Source organism: Solea senegalensis, linkage group LG5, assembly GCF_019176455.1.
Source record: "Solea senegalensis isolate Sse05_10M linkage group LG5, IFAPA_SoseM_1, whole genome shotgun sequence".
Taxonomy (NCBI): domain Eukaryota; kingdom Metazoa; phylum Chordata; class Actinopteri; order Pleuronectiformes; family Soleidae; genus Solea; species Solea senegalensis.
In genome coordinates this window covers 25,406,222-25,419,672 of record NC_058025.1, presented here as the reverse complement: position 1 = coordinate 25,419,672, position 13,451 = coordinate 25,406,222, and the positions used below count along the sequence as shown (strand labels likewise).

At 40.7% G+C, this 13,451-nt stretch overlaps 1 protein-coding gene across 2 annotated transcripts; it reads right to left on the bottom strand.

The window, feature by feature from the left end:
• Positions 1-971: 971 nt before the first annotated feature.
• npc1l1 (NPC1-like 1) lies at positions 972-13,171 on the bottom strand. 2 transcript variants are annotated; one of them, XM_044027150.1, is made up of 21 exons: positions 12,915-13,171; positions 11,409-11,579; positions 10,409-11,320; positions 10,040-10,333; positions 9,734-9,957; positions 9,545-9,645; positions 9,295-9,467; positions 9,085-9,213; positions 7,400-7,582; positions 7,200-7,314; positions 6,825-7,090; positions 6,647-6,736; positions 6,303-6,493; positions 5,071-5,198; positions 4,855-4,984; positions 4,707-4,762; positions 4,479-4,629; positions 3,183-3,414; positions 1,761-1,874; positions 1,506-1,668; positions 972-1,414 (listed from the first exon to the last, which is right to left on the bottom strand). In XM_044027150.1, exons 1-21 carry the CDS (start codon positions 12,957-12,959, stop codon positions 1,197-1,199), a joined length of 4,086 nt encoding a protein of 1,361 aa, XP_043883085.1. In that variant the 5' UTR covers positions 12,960-13,171; the 3' UTR covers positions 972-1,196. The 2 variants fall into 2 exon arrangements, with proteins under 2 accessions (XP_043883085.1, XP_043883086.1); XM_044027151.1 differs by having other exon boundaries at positions 11,409-11,570; positions 12,915-13,163.
• Between the last annotated feature and the right edge of the window lie 280 nt (positions 13,172-13,451).

Here is a 13,451-nt window from a genome sequence, read left to right as displayed (position 1 = left end):
TTCAAAAAAATGTTCAATTTCAGTCATGGAGTTATTTGTTTGTGTTTATTTTCATTACATTTACAGTATATTATTCTTTTCCTGTCCCTCATTATGCAGCATTTTCAAACTCGTTATAGACAAACGACAATATTTACAGTATTAACTTAAAATGACTTTCATGAGGTGTTAATGTGCATGAGTGTATTTACTTTCCTCCCTGATGCGCAGGCACGCTCGCCCTGCAAGATCGGCTCGGGGGCCGCGCGCGCGGGCGCACGTGACGTTGCAGCGAACGCGCTCCTCCTTCTGGCGCGAAGTGACATCCGAAATCGCACGATATGAACTCCAGACTCGTCAGACATGGTAAAGTTTAATAATTTGGCTGACTCCTGATGATGCATTAACGCTGTTCGACCTCTGTTCGACTTCTGTTCGACCTCTGTTCCTTTGTGTGGTTGCGCTCTATGGACTTAATTGCTTAATTGATTAAAATGACAAGATAGGAACATGTAACTCGTCAATACGAGAGTAGATACAGGTGTGATGAGATTACAGAGGAAACAGTTTCACACAGGAAGTCGTTTGCCTTAAAGGTACAGTGTGTAACGTCCAGGTGTTCCAAAATGGCCGCCTCTGTGTTCATAATAAAGGAACTGTTTTCTCTTCAAATGAAAAGAACCAAAGTTTTTCCAGAGTTAGAAGATAAAAAATCAATAGTAAATAAAACGTGTAATTCTGCATTTTTTTTAATTACATTAGAAAAACCTTTTGCACTCAAACACACATACAATACCAAATGTTATTAATAAGAATATTTATTCACATAATAAAAACAAACAATTGCGTTTTAATGATTGCACTTCTTTTTTTTTCTTTACAGCAGCAGCAGCAGCGGCCGCGTCACTGCACGTCGTCGTAAATGCTGGAGTGTGACTCTGTCTTCGATCTGTCGAAACAGCGCCGATACAAAAAAATTACTTTCAATAAAAATAGAAACAGCGAAAATCGAGGACGTTTGTCGACTTTCTGTTCCGTCCCGTCTTTTCACGGCGGCTCCGTACAGACATGTGGTCTCTCATTGGTCGATGCTCGCTCTTATACTCCACTCTTGCATTGCTAAGTCGTCGTGTCGTGTGCTTGTGCAGTTTGTTCCAGAGGTATTTATTGACTCAAGTTCTGTTTGCGTCGTCGTCTTCGTCGTCCTCCTCCTCCGCTCAGAAGCGATCCACTGTCTCGTCTTTCTTCACGACTGTTGAGAGCGTGCTCGCGTCCGTCACCGCCTGTTTGGAGTGCGGCTCCTGCTTCGTCTCACTGTCGTCAAAGCTGATGTTGTCGTAAACTTGTCTCATGTTGCTCCTCGTCTCCAGCTCCTGACTGGCCCTGGCTTTGTCCTGCTGGATCTGCAGCAGCACGGCCTTGTTCACACCGGGACCTGACGGAAGGACGGCAGGGCGGTTCAGAGGTCACTCGGAGTCTCTCAGACGCATCGAATGAGAAATGATAGAAAAGGAAACGCAACGTACCAAAGTAGCTGAGCAGCACGGGGAGGAAGATGAGTCCGTGAGCCATCCCCAGAAGTGTGATGACCAAGTTTAGCCGGAAGAAGAAGATCTGGATGAGCTGAGCTTTGGCCAACGCCAGCACGAGAATGCCGGGGAGGTTTGTCATAGCAACGCCAGCAAACACCTTCAGCATACAAAACATCACACACATTATAGTCACACACGAGTATGTGAGCTAAATTATTGGTACGATGTATGTCCGGGATTGTCACTCACAGCCGTGCCCATGTTAGCTGTGGCCTCCTTGGCTCTCTCCACGTGTGTGCCTTTGACACTGAGAGCAAACGACCTCGTCATGTGAGACACAAACTCCACGGAGATGCCCACGGCCTGCAAACAACGCGTGGATAAATGTATCACACGTTGTGATTCAAATCCACCGATTTATCACGTGTACAAGCGACTCCTGTTGTGCTTTACTCGCTTAAATGAAGTTATAAAAAGGAAGCGAGAAAATACCATTACAAGAAAAATCTACAAATTAAAATGTGTGAAACGGAAACGGCAAATAAAAGTGGACAAGTTTGACTCAGTTTTAGTTATTTTTACTTACTTGTAGTTATTTTTAGTTAGTGTAGTTTAGTTAGTTTTTAGTTTTACTTAGTTTTTACTCAGTTTTACTTACTTTTACCTATTTTTACTTAGTTTTAGTTATTTTTACTTAGTTGTAGTTACTTTTAGTAATTTCTTACTTAGTTGTAGTTATTTTTAGTAATTTCTTACTTAGTTGTAATCATTTTCTACTTAGTTGTAGTCATTTTTTACTTAGTTGTAGTTACTTTTAGTAATTTCTTACTTAGTTGTAGTCATTTTTTACTTAGTTTTAGTTATTTTTACTTAGTTGTAGTTACTTTTAGTAATTTCTTACTTAGTTGTAGTTATTTTTAGTAATTTCTTACTTAGTTGTAGTCATTTTTTACTTAGTTGTAGTAATTTTTTACTTAGTTTTAGTTATTTTTAGTAATTTCTTACTTAGTTGTTGTCATTTTTTACTTAGTTGTAGTTATTTTTAGTAATTTCTTACTTAGTTGTCTTACTTAGTTGTAGTCATTTTTAGTAATTTCTTACTTAGTTGTAGTCTTTATTACTTAGTTGTAGTTTCTTACTTAGTTTTTTTAGTAATTTCTTACTTAGTCGTTGTCATTTTTTACTTAGTTGTAGTTATTTTTAGTAATTTCTTACTTAGTTGTAGTCATTTCTTACTTAGTTGTAGTCATTTTTAGTAATTTCTTACTTAGTTGTAGTCTTTTATTACTTAGTTGTAGTCATTTCTTACTTAGTTGTAGTCATTTTTTACTTAGTTGCAGTTATTTTTAGTAATTTCTTACTTAGTTGTAGTAATTTCTTACTTAATTGTAGTTATTTTTACTTCGTTTTTGTTCTTTTCACTCAGTTTTAGTTCTTTTTACTTAGTTTTAGTTCGTTTTATAAACACACAATTCAGTTTCAGTTAGTTATTGACTCTAGTTTTTATTTTTATTTCAGTTCCCTTTAAGTTTGGGTTCTAATAACTCTTGGACACAGAGTAGAGAATTTAAAGAACATGCATGTATGCAAAGTTTTAGCTTGTGTTATTTTTTCACACACGTCTCTCTCTCTCCCTCCCTCCCTCTCTCCCTCCCCCTTGCGTGTTCTTACCGTGACCAGGTTGATGAGAGCCACGGCGTTGTAGTCGATGTTCCACAGCGTCATCACGCCCACCGTGTCCACGATGATCATGATGATGGTGAGCAGGTTGAGCAGACCGGAGCGCAGGTCCAGACCCAGCAGGAGACAGCACACGACGAAGGTGGGCAGCAAACACAGGGAGATGTTGAAGAGTCCTTCAGGCACGATGGTCAGGTACTGCTCATAAAACACATTAGTCACCCTGCAAGAGGAGAAGATTACGCCCACATGTGAATGCACGCTCAAAACTTTATAGACACAGACAAGGTCAGAATAGTTTAGAGTTTGTTTTACTTCGTTTTTAACTTAGTTTTTGTTATGTTTACTTAGTTTTAGTTATGTTTACTTAGTTTTAGTTATTTTTACTTAGTTTTTGTTATTTTTAATTAGTTTTTGTTATGTTTACTTAGTTTTAGTTATGTTTACTTAGTTTTAGTTATTTTTACTTAGTTTTTGTTATTTTTAATTAGTTTTAGTTATGTTTACTTAGTTTTAGTTATGTTTTACTTAGTTTTAGTTATTTTTTACTTAGTTTTAGTTATTTTTTTATTTAGTTTTAGTTATGTTTACTTAGTTTTTTATTTTTTTTTTTTAGTTTTAGTTAGTTTTAGTTATTGTTGCATAGTTTTAGTTATGTTTACTTAGTTTTAGTTATTTTTTTACTTAGTTTTAGTTATTGTTGCATGGTTTTAGTTATGTTTACTTAGTTTGAGTTATTTTTATTTAGTTTTAGTTATTTTTTATTTAGTTTTAGTTATTTGTACCTAGTTTGAGTTATTTTTTACGTAGTTTTAGTTATTTGTACTTAGTTTTAGTTATGTTTTACTTAGTTTTAGTTATTTGTACTTAGTTTTAGTTATTGTTGCATGGTTGTAGTTATATTTACTTAGTTTAGTTATTTTATTCTTAGTTTTAGTTATGTTTACTTAGTTTGAATTATTTTTTACTTAGTTTGAATTATTTTTTACTTAGTTTTAGTTATTGTTGCATGGTTTTAGTTATTTTTACTTAGTTTGAGTTATTTGTGCTTAGTTTTAGTTATTTTTTACTTAGTTTTAGTTATTGTTGCATGGTTTTAGTTATGTTTACTTAGTTTTAGTTATTTTATTCTTAGTTTTAGTTATTTGTACTTAGTTATTTTTTCATTTTCATTTATTTTGACTCTAGTTTTTATTTTTTATTTCAGTTCCCTTTTAGTTTGTGTTATTGTATTACTTTTATAAGAACTCTTGGACACAGAGCACTTAGAGAACTTAAAGAACATACGTGTATGGAAAGACTTCAAAGTCAGGCGAGGTTCCCGAGACGTTCCTCATGCTCAGCGTGATGTTGTAAGCCAGTTCTCTGGACTTGAGCAGAGCAGCGGTGAACTCCTGAGAGTTTCTCAGAGGTGTGTGATACGCCATGAACCGAGAGGCTGCAAACACACGAGGAGAAGCTTCACTCGCTCGTTTCATTTTGCTACTTACACTAACATAGAGTCACAGGACTCACCTATAATCTCTCCACTCTCGTCCATGACCACGGCCGTGTCGTACGCTCCCAGGCCTCTGTGTGAGGAGAAGATGAGCAGAGACAGTGTTGTTCTCATGTTGTCGCATAGTCGTCTTTGTGTTAGTTTGTGTGCAGACGTGAAACGCACCCTTTAGGACACTGCAGGTCAGGTTTGTTACCCAGGAAGTTGGGGAGGAAACGCTGGAATTGTGTCACGTTGGGCCTCAGGACGCCGTCTTGGGGAGACTTCATACATTTACTGTCGCACTCGTAAACCGCTGTGGAAACACACGGGCAGAGTTAAGTGAAATAATATAATATATAAAGTTTATTCGGACCGTGTCTCAGTGTGGTTTCTCCTCACATTCAGACGCGGGACAGAACTTCCCGATGTTTGGACCTTCCGTGTACAAACGACAACATTTCGATCCTGGGTTGAGCCAATCGATGAAATCATCCACCCAAGAGTTGGAGGGGATCCCCAGGTAAGATCTACACATGATGCACATGATGCACAATGTTATACTTCTTTTTTTTATCATCAACACAGAAAATCAGCTCAGTTTCATGTCTTTAAAACTATATATACACACATACATATATGCTCCCCTGTTTTCTTTGATCTCTGTCACTTTGTGTGTTCAGTTGTTGATAAAATAGCAGTGATAATAATCTTTGCCCCTGTTTTTCGGGCTCTTGCCCTCAGGTCTGATCTCTGTGTACAGACTCGGATATTTCACAGAATGAAGGGTTTTGTCGTTGCGTCATCCTGAGTCTGAGTTTCAGTCGTGAGCTGCGAGTGTGGAACAGTTTGCTGGAAAATGTCGTCGTTGTTTTTTTGCGCCCATTCCATTCTGTTCCACATGAAAACGTCATGTTCTGGTTAATAATAATAATAATAATAATAATAATAATAATAATAACAACAATAATAATAATAATAATAATAATAATAATAAAGTTCAGTGCTTTCAACTCAATCACGAAGGACACATTTCCTACAATGGTCTAATCTTTATTTTAAAAAACTGAGTAGAATGCAGTTTTCTCATCAGGGGAATAGAGGAGATGATAGAGTGATGTTCACATTAAATTAAATAAATACAAGAGTGTTGCTGTTTGTTAGAAGTCATCTATCAAATCCTAATCTTATCCGGAGGATGTAAATTTTAGATTATCTAACGGTCACAGTCACCTTAAAGTTATCAGATGGGATCACTTTCATGTCATCATGATTTTATATCACAGTGGACGTAATATAACCGCTGTTATTCACAGAGTGACTGCAGAAGGTTCCCTCAAGTCATTATTTACAGTTATTTGTGTGTGTGAGAGACGATCTGTTATCTGCTCAGTGGCATTCGTGTAAGTCAGTTTATGATTAACTCGTGTGATTGGCTGGTATGCCAGAGGTTGCCACTGTGATACCACGTTCAAGGATGAGCCCAAGTTCAAGGATTTGTCAGTGAGAAAAAGGCGAACGCACACTCACTGACCCACACGCTCGCAGACGCACACGCTCACAGACTCACACGCTCACTGACCCACACGCTTGCAGACGCACACGCTCACAGACGCACACGCTCACTGACTCACCGATCAGGGTAACTGGTCGCATACTGGATTTTCTGGGTCAGGGAGAATTGATCGCAGCCCACGCTGGAGCACACGGCGTTCATCCCGTCCAATGAGTTGAAGTTGAAGCCCTTCTTTGTTACAAAGTAAACAGGAGCTCCGACTTCAAAGTATTTGTACAGATAATTGAAATAGTCCAACATGTAAGAGCCCTGCACCAAAAACACAACATTATCACACGTTCATTAGAAAAGGAGCATGGAGGTGTTATATGAAGGTGTACATACTACATATATGTATATGTACTGTATATACAGTATAGACTGTGTGTATATATACAGTAGTTGCATGAACTGCTTCCTGACCTGAGGCATGGCGAGCTCCTGATCCAGACCGACTGTGACGTTAAACATGAGGAATAAAGATCCACAAAGCATGAAGATGAAAACCAACATCTGCAGAAAAGAGAGGAACAAACGTATTCAGTGACGGCGATGAATACGACACGACAACCTTTCTGATCATCAGAGAGTGTGCGTTTACCACGACGATCCTGGTGTAGCTGTGCAGCAGCACAGGTGCGTAGTACTTCCTCATGAAGGGCAGCAGGAAGCCCTCGCTGCGCTTTTGGGGGCGCTGAGTGGACACGGTGACACAGCAGAGGACTTCACAGCGGTTGTTGTCCTGGCGCCGGGCGTCGAGGGAGAGCAGCGCCACGAAGGCTGTGACCTGAAGGATGAAGTCCATGAGCACGGCCAGAGCGGCATACAGAGCGAAGGTCTTGACCGCCGGCATCGTGGACAGGGCCCCTGAAGTAAGACAGGTGGACATGTGAGCACATAACAGTATTTCTATGTGTTTTTAATGTCAGAGATGCACATTATCCACGCGCTCCTTGAAGAAAAGAAACATTCCTACCCAGAAAGAAGCAGATAGACTCTGACAGGCTACACAGGAGCATGCTGGGAGCCACGTTTCCAAGAACCCGGCCAATTTGCTCCTCTCGTTTTTCACCGGGCCTTCGCTCGTCCCTCTGCGGGGCAGGAAGTGACACGTGTTACCACGACTCATAACTACTGACTGACAGCGGTTAGTCATCGATACTTCTAAACACACACCTGGTACTCCAGGACAAAGATGAATATGTTGTCTGCTCCCACAGCGAGCACCAGGAAGGGCACGACCTGCAGAATGACCAGCGAGGACGGAATCCCGATCCAGGAGTAGAAGCCCATGGACGCGAGGACGGAAGAGGCCACCACCAGGATCCCACCCATGCCCACCAGGAACTTGGAGTCCACCTTGACAACACGGAGATAAGACTTTATCTCCGTGTACACTTTAAATGTACACTCAACCCTCACTGATTTTCATATCTTTTTTGCTATATCATGTCTTCTGTATTGTATAACAGCGAGAGCAATAAACCAACGAGCTCCGACTGTGGAGATAAGCGCGGTATATGCTGACGAGGCCACCGCTGCAGTTCCTCCTTATCTCACAGGTGATACGTTTCATCCATTACTTACTTCACTTTCTTGACTTTCCACCGAAATATGTACCATGTTAAACGAAACGAATCTCATCCAGACTCGTTTGAAGCCACAGACTCAGCATCAACTGATCAACTAATAATCAACAGATCAACTGATCATCAACTGATCATCAGATCATCAACAGATGATCAGCTGATCATCAACAGAACTTTAACTGATCATCAACAGATCAACTGATCATCAACAGAACATCAACTGATCATCTGATCATCAACTGATCATCAACAGATCATCTGATCATCAACAGATCATCAACTGGTCAACTGATCATAAACTGATCATCAACAGATCATCAACTGATCAACTAATCATCAACAGATCAACTGATCATCAACAGATCATCAACTGGTCAACTGATCATCAACGATCATCAACTGATCAACTAATCATCAACAGATCAACCGATCATCAACAGATCAACTGATCGTCAACAGATCAACTAATCATCAACTGATCAACTAATCATCAACATATCAACCGATCATCAACAGATCATCAACTGGTCAACTGATCATCAACTGATCATCAACGATCATCAACAGATCATCAACAACAATCATCAACAGATCAACTGATCATCAACATCATCAACTGGTCAACTGATCATCAACTGATCATCAACAGATCATCAACTGATCAACTAATCATCAACAGATCAACTGATCATCAATAGATCATCAACAGATCAACTAATCATCAACTGATCAACTAATCATCAACATATCAACCGATCATCAACAGATCATCAACTGATCATCAACTGATCAACTAATCATCAACCTATCATCAACAGATCAACATCCTCAACTGATCATCAACAGATCAACCGATCATCAACAGATCAACGATCATCAACGATCATCAACTGATCATCAACTGATCATCAACAGATCAACTGATCATCAACAGATCAAGAGATCATCACAACTGATCATCACAGATCAACTGATCAACTGATCATCAACAGATCATCAACAGATCAACCGATCATCAACCTATCATCAACAGATCATCAACTGATCATCAACAGATCAACTGATCATCAACAAATCAACTGATGATCAACTGATCATCAACAGATCAACTGATGATCAACTGATCATCAACAGATCATCAACCAATCATCAGCGTGTTTATGTAGCTAGTATAATATTTACATATAGTACAACAAGCGTCCTCGCGGTTCATCCTCCTGTTAATTCAATCAAAAGTGGTAAATAATATTATTATTATCATCTGTGTCTCACCAGTATACGTTTCCATGACGAGTATTCCCCCAGCGCAACAGCAATGTAAACAAAGATGACAGCATAGCTGATCATAAAGATGGGGATGTCCTCCGCTGTTGTCCGGTTAATCTCATCCTCCAGAGACCTCTGTGAGACGGGATTGGGACAACCCAAGGATTAGTGGCCAAGCGATGATTTCTGGACTCGTAAAATGTGAGTTTACTTTACCTCTGACATGTAAGCAAAGGTGAAGCTGTTCTCTGGACTTTTCTGGTACTCTTCGACAATTTTGAGGAACTCTTTCTCCCACAGCATTGCCACTTTAAATTTGGGGTCGCTGCGAGGGAAGTTGTTGAGGGAGAAGGTCGCGATTAAAGCCTCGGCGCTTGTGTAATCTTCATCTGGAGAAAAAGCAAACATTGGGTTAAAGTGAGATGTGAAGATGGTTTGCGGTTTGAGGGTGCAGGAAGTCACTTACTCTCATAACCTCCCACAGCCAGAAAAGGGAAGACCGGAGCTCCATAGTCAGCCATGCAGCTCATGTCTAAGTCTGTGATGTCTTTGAAGGACAGAGGAGAGCTGGAAGAAGGAAAGGAAAGTCGTGGTTAAGTCGCAGACAAACTTCAGGTCACTCACTGTTTGATTTTCCATTTTTCTGAGTGGTTACTTTAAGCAGTAGAACAGATGATCTCTCCAGTCCACCTCTTTGGTCACTCCCAGCTCTGTCATGTTCACCTTGGCGTTGATGTTGTCCAAGCTGTTCTGGAAATATTGAGGTAAACTGTTGACTGCACAGTCTGTCAGGGACGGGTTGGACGGGTTGAGAGGTGCAAAGCAGACGTCCTTCAGAGTCGCTGTTCGGTTCAGATCCTCGGACCAGAACTCAATGTTCTAAAAAAGTGTCCACAATAAAACGATGAGCATTTACAAAAAGCACTGCGTTATCACCTTTAGGATTTTCTTCTCTTCTTACCTGTATTCGTGTCTGGAGCTGCAGAAGCTGGATGATGAGGTCTTTGGACAAAATCCCGCTGAAGTTCTGCGGCCCAAACAGCAGAGAATCATAAATGTGGCCTTTTCTGTTTGGTGCCGTGAAGATAATCTGGTTTGTCCTGAAGAAGGGGCCGAAGCTTTTGTCGTGGAAGTCCTTCTCCTGGCGAGCGCGGCTGTTGGGAGCAGACCACAGCTCCACCGGGTCTGTGGTGAGCTGGATGTCTTTGAGACCGGCGCTGAAAACCGCCACGACCACAGCTGACAACAGCAGCACCTGAGAGGAAACACGAGCAAGATTTATGACGGATGCATTTATTTAAACATACACAGGTGTGTGTCGTGGACTTACAGTGAGCGGATAACTGGCCATGACCGTTCCCCAATTCTTAAACATCAAGCTGAGGAAAGCTTGAGCTGCCAGACTGTTCCTGTCAGCGCAGGTCACGTCTGAAGGTTCCACAACCATTCGAGTCACATCATTACTGTTCTGGTCTTTGCTTTTGCTCTTTCTTTTCCCTTTCTCTTCGTCCTTTCTTTTCTTGGACTTCAAAAAGCTTGAGATGCAGAGCTGAAGCAGGAAGATAAATATCAGGAGACAAAGTAGGATAATAGCCACAAGGAGGAAGCCGTCCATCCCCAACAGTATGAAGGGGGCGGCGGGCGGCGGAGGGGGAGGCACACTTGGACATGACTCTTCGCAGTCTTGGCAGGAGCAGACTTGACCTCCTGACGGCGTGGTCTCGTTGCACATAAGAGCTCGTCCATTGTAGGGGACGACGCCCTTCGGTAAACCCTGGGTGTCGCCCTCTTTCACCAGCGTGAAGTCGATGTCCAGAGGAGCCAGCCCGTTACTGGAATCTCCCTGGAAGTCGAACCAGCGCTGGGCATTGCAGAGTTTGGCTCCATAGCGACCGCACATGGCGGAGATGGCAAAGCCTCCCGTCGAAGGGATCCTGACATTTTTACACGACTGGAAGGAACCCTCTGCAAAGGCGGTGCTGAGAAACGCCTGGTAACCCACAACGACCTCAATGGTCTTGTTCAGCTGAGTGACATTCATGACCTTTAAGATTTTGACGGTCTGGCTTTGGTTCGGGCTGCAGGTGTTGATGCAGTGCAGGTGGGCAAAGTTGTCAGCGCAGGATGGACAGCGGAGCAGCATGACTTTGGACAGCGCCAAGCTGGCCTCCAAGGACGTCAGCTGTTTACTGGAGCAGCAGGCGAAGGTGTTGTTCTCACCGCGGTCAAGCATGGGACACACCTGCAACAGGAACTCAAGCTTCATCTCTGTCAACTACAAATGACAGCAGATGAAGCTGCTGTGTTGTGCTTCACTGAAACATACAGACCCTGGCCAGTTTCCTGTAGTCTTTTCCTGTGAGCGGGCGGGCTGGATTGTAGTCAACACAGGGAACTCTGGCAGGGAGGAGGGATCCTTCGACCAGAGGGTTCTTTGCACACTCTTCATAGAAAGCACAGATACCAGCCTCATGTAGGGTGTCGGACAGCACCTGCACGGACTACACACGTCAAATCAACACGAGAAAAACTCCTCAGATCTTATAGTAGCCTGTGGTTCTGGTGCACATGAGAGTTATTTGGGCACTTCCTTGTTTGCATAAATCCAAATGTAACAGTTTTATGATTTATGAATGAATATATTCAAATATTAATCCATATATGTCACGGTGACCTTAGAGCTGTCCTGCTTTAGAGTTTAATTACATTACACAAATACTAACAAATACCAACAAATACTTACAAATACTAACAAATACTAATAATTACTTAGAAATACTAACACATACTGACAAATATTTACAAATACTGACAAATACTAATAAATACTAACACATACTGAAAAATACTTACAAATATTAACACATACTGACAAATACTTACAAATACTAACACATACATACAAATACTGCCAAATACTAACAGTACTTACAAATACTGACAAATACTAACAATATACTAACTGACAAATACTAACAATACTTACTTACACATACTGACAAATACTTACAAATACTAAAAAATACTAGCACACTAACAAATACAAATACAAATACTGACAAAACTAACACATACTAACAAATACAAATGCTAACAAATACTGACACATACTAACACATGCTAACAAATACTAACACATACTAACAAATACTTACAAATGAATGAACTCGTTTCTTAGGTACTTAAAGGTGCCTTTGTTTATGTTAAAGAACTTCCATTGTCTCGTCATATTTGATGGGTTATTATGGGCTGTGGGAGCAGTTGTTAAAACTCTGCATAAATAATATCACAGTCTCTCTCACACACACAACTACAGAGAAGCCCTGGGTCCAACTGGGATTCAAACCACTGACCTGGTTGCTGTGAGGCAACAGTGCTAGCCACAACTTCACTGTGTGTCTGTAATGTTTGATAACCATTCAAAATGTACCATTTCAAAAATTGAAAAAGAACCAGTGTCAACTTTACATGATTTAAATATAATATACTACAATGTTTCTGCTTTGTTGAAAATGTCTAAAACTAACTCTGATATAAAGTATACTTAGACATGAAAATGTAACACACTTTACTGCATGAATACCTTTTCTATTCCTGCATGAAAATAACATTAAACAGAACATTTACACCACCCGGACTTTTTAATGATACAGGTGTGACCAAGCAGTACTTACTGTTACTTTAGTACTTTAAATTACGTACACTTTTATTTAGTATTTAAATTCATCACAGGAAAAGTTCCTCTCCTTTTCAAAAACTGTCAAGACTTTTAAAAACATTTTTTTTACTGTATTTTACAAAGGTACACAAAGGTATCTGTACTAAGTATAACTTACCACACAAGAGCACATCAGAGCGACGAGGGCAGCGAGACGGACCATGATTCCTGAGAGTTCCCTCAACAAAGAGTCCACACAAACACGTACAGTACAGTGGAGTACTACAGTGGAGTACTACAGTGTATCTGAATCCCTGTTAGTCTGTGTGATGATACATGAGACTGAGACACAGAGTCGCTCTCTCTGTTAGGGAGGACACGCAGAGACATGAGGACATGCCCAGTCTGCCTGTGACGTCTCTCCTGTCTTATCTGGTCTGATGCAGCGTCCAACCAATCACAATTATATGTGATCTGTAGTTTTGTGTGATTATTAACGAGGGAGGGGTTTTGATAGGGTTGCCGTGGCGACGTGAACGAGGAGGCAGAGACGACAGAGGAATCCAAAACAACAAACACGCCCGAGTTCTTCACGTAACAGGTGTGAGGTGTCTTCACCGGAGACACCTGTGTCTTTATCACTCAATCTGTTTCTGTGGAAGATACAAGATTATCACTCTATTTAATCCCAGATATCTGCTATCATCTCCTTTAA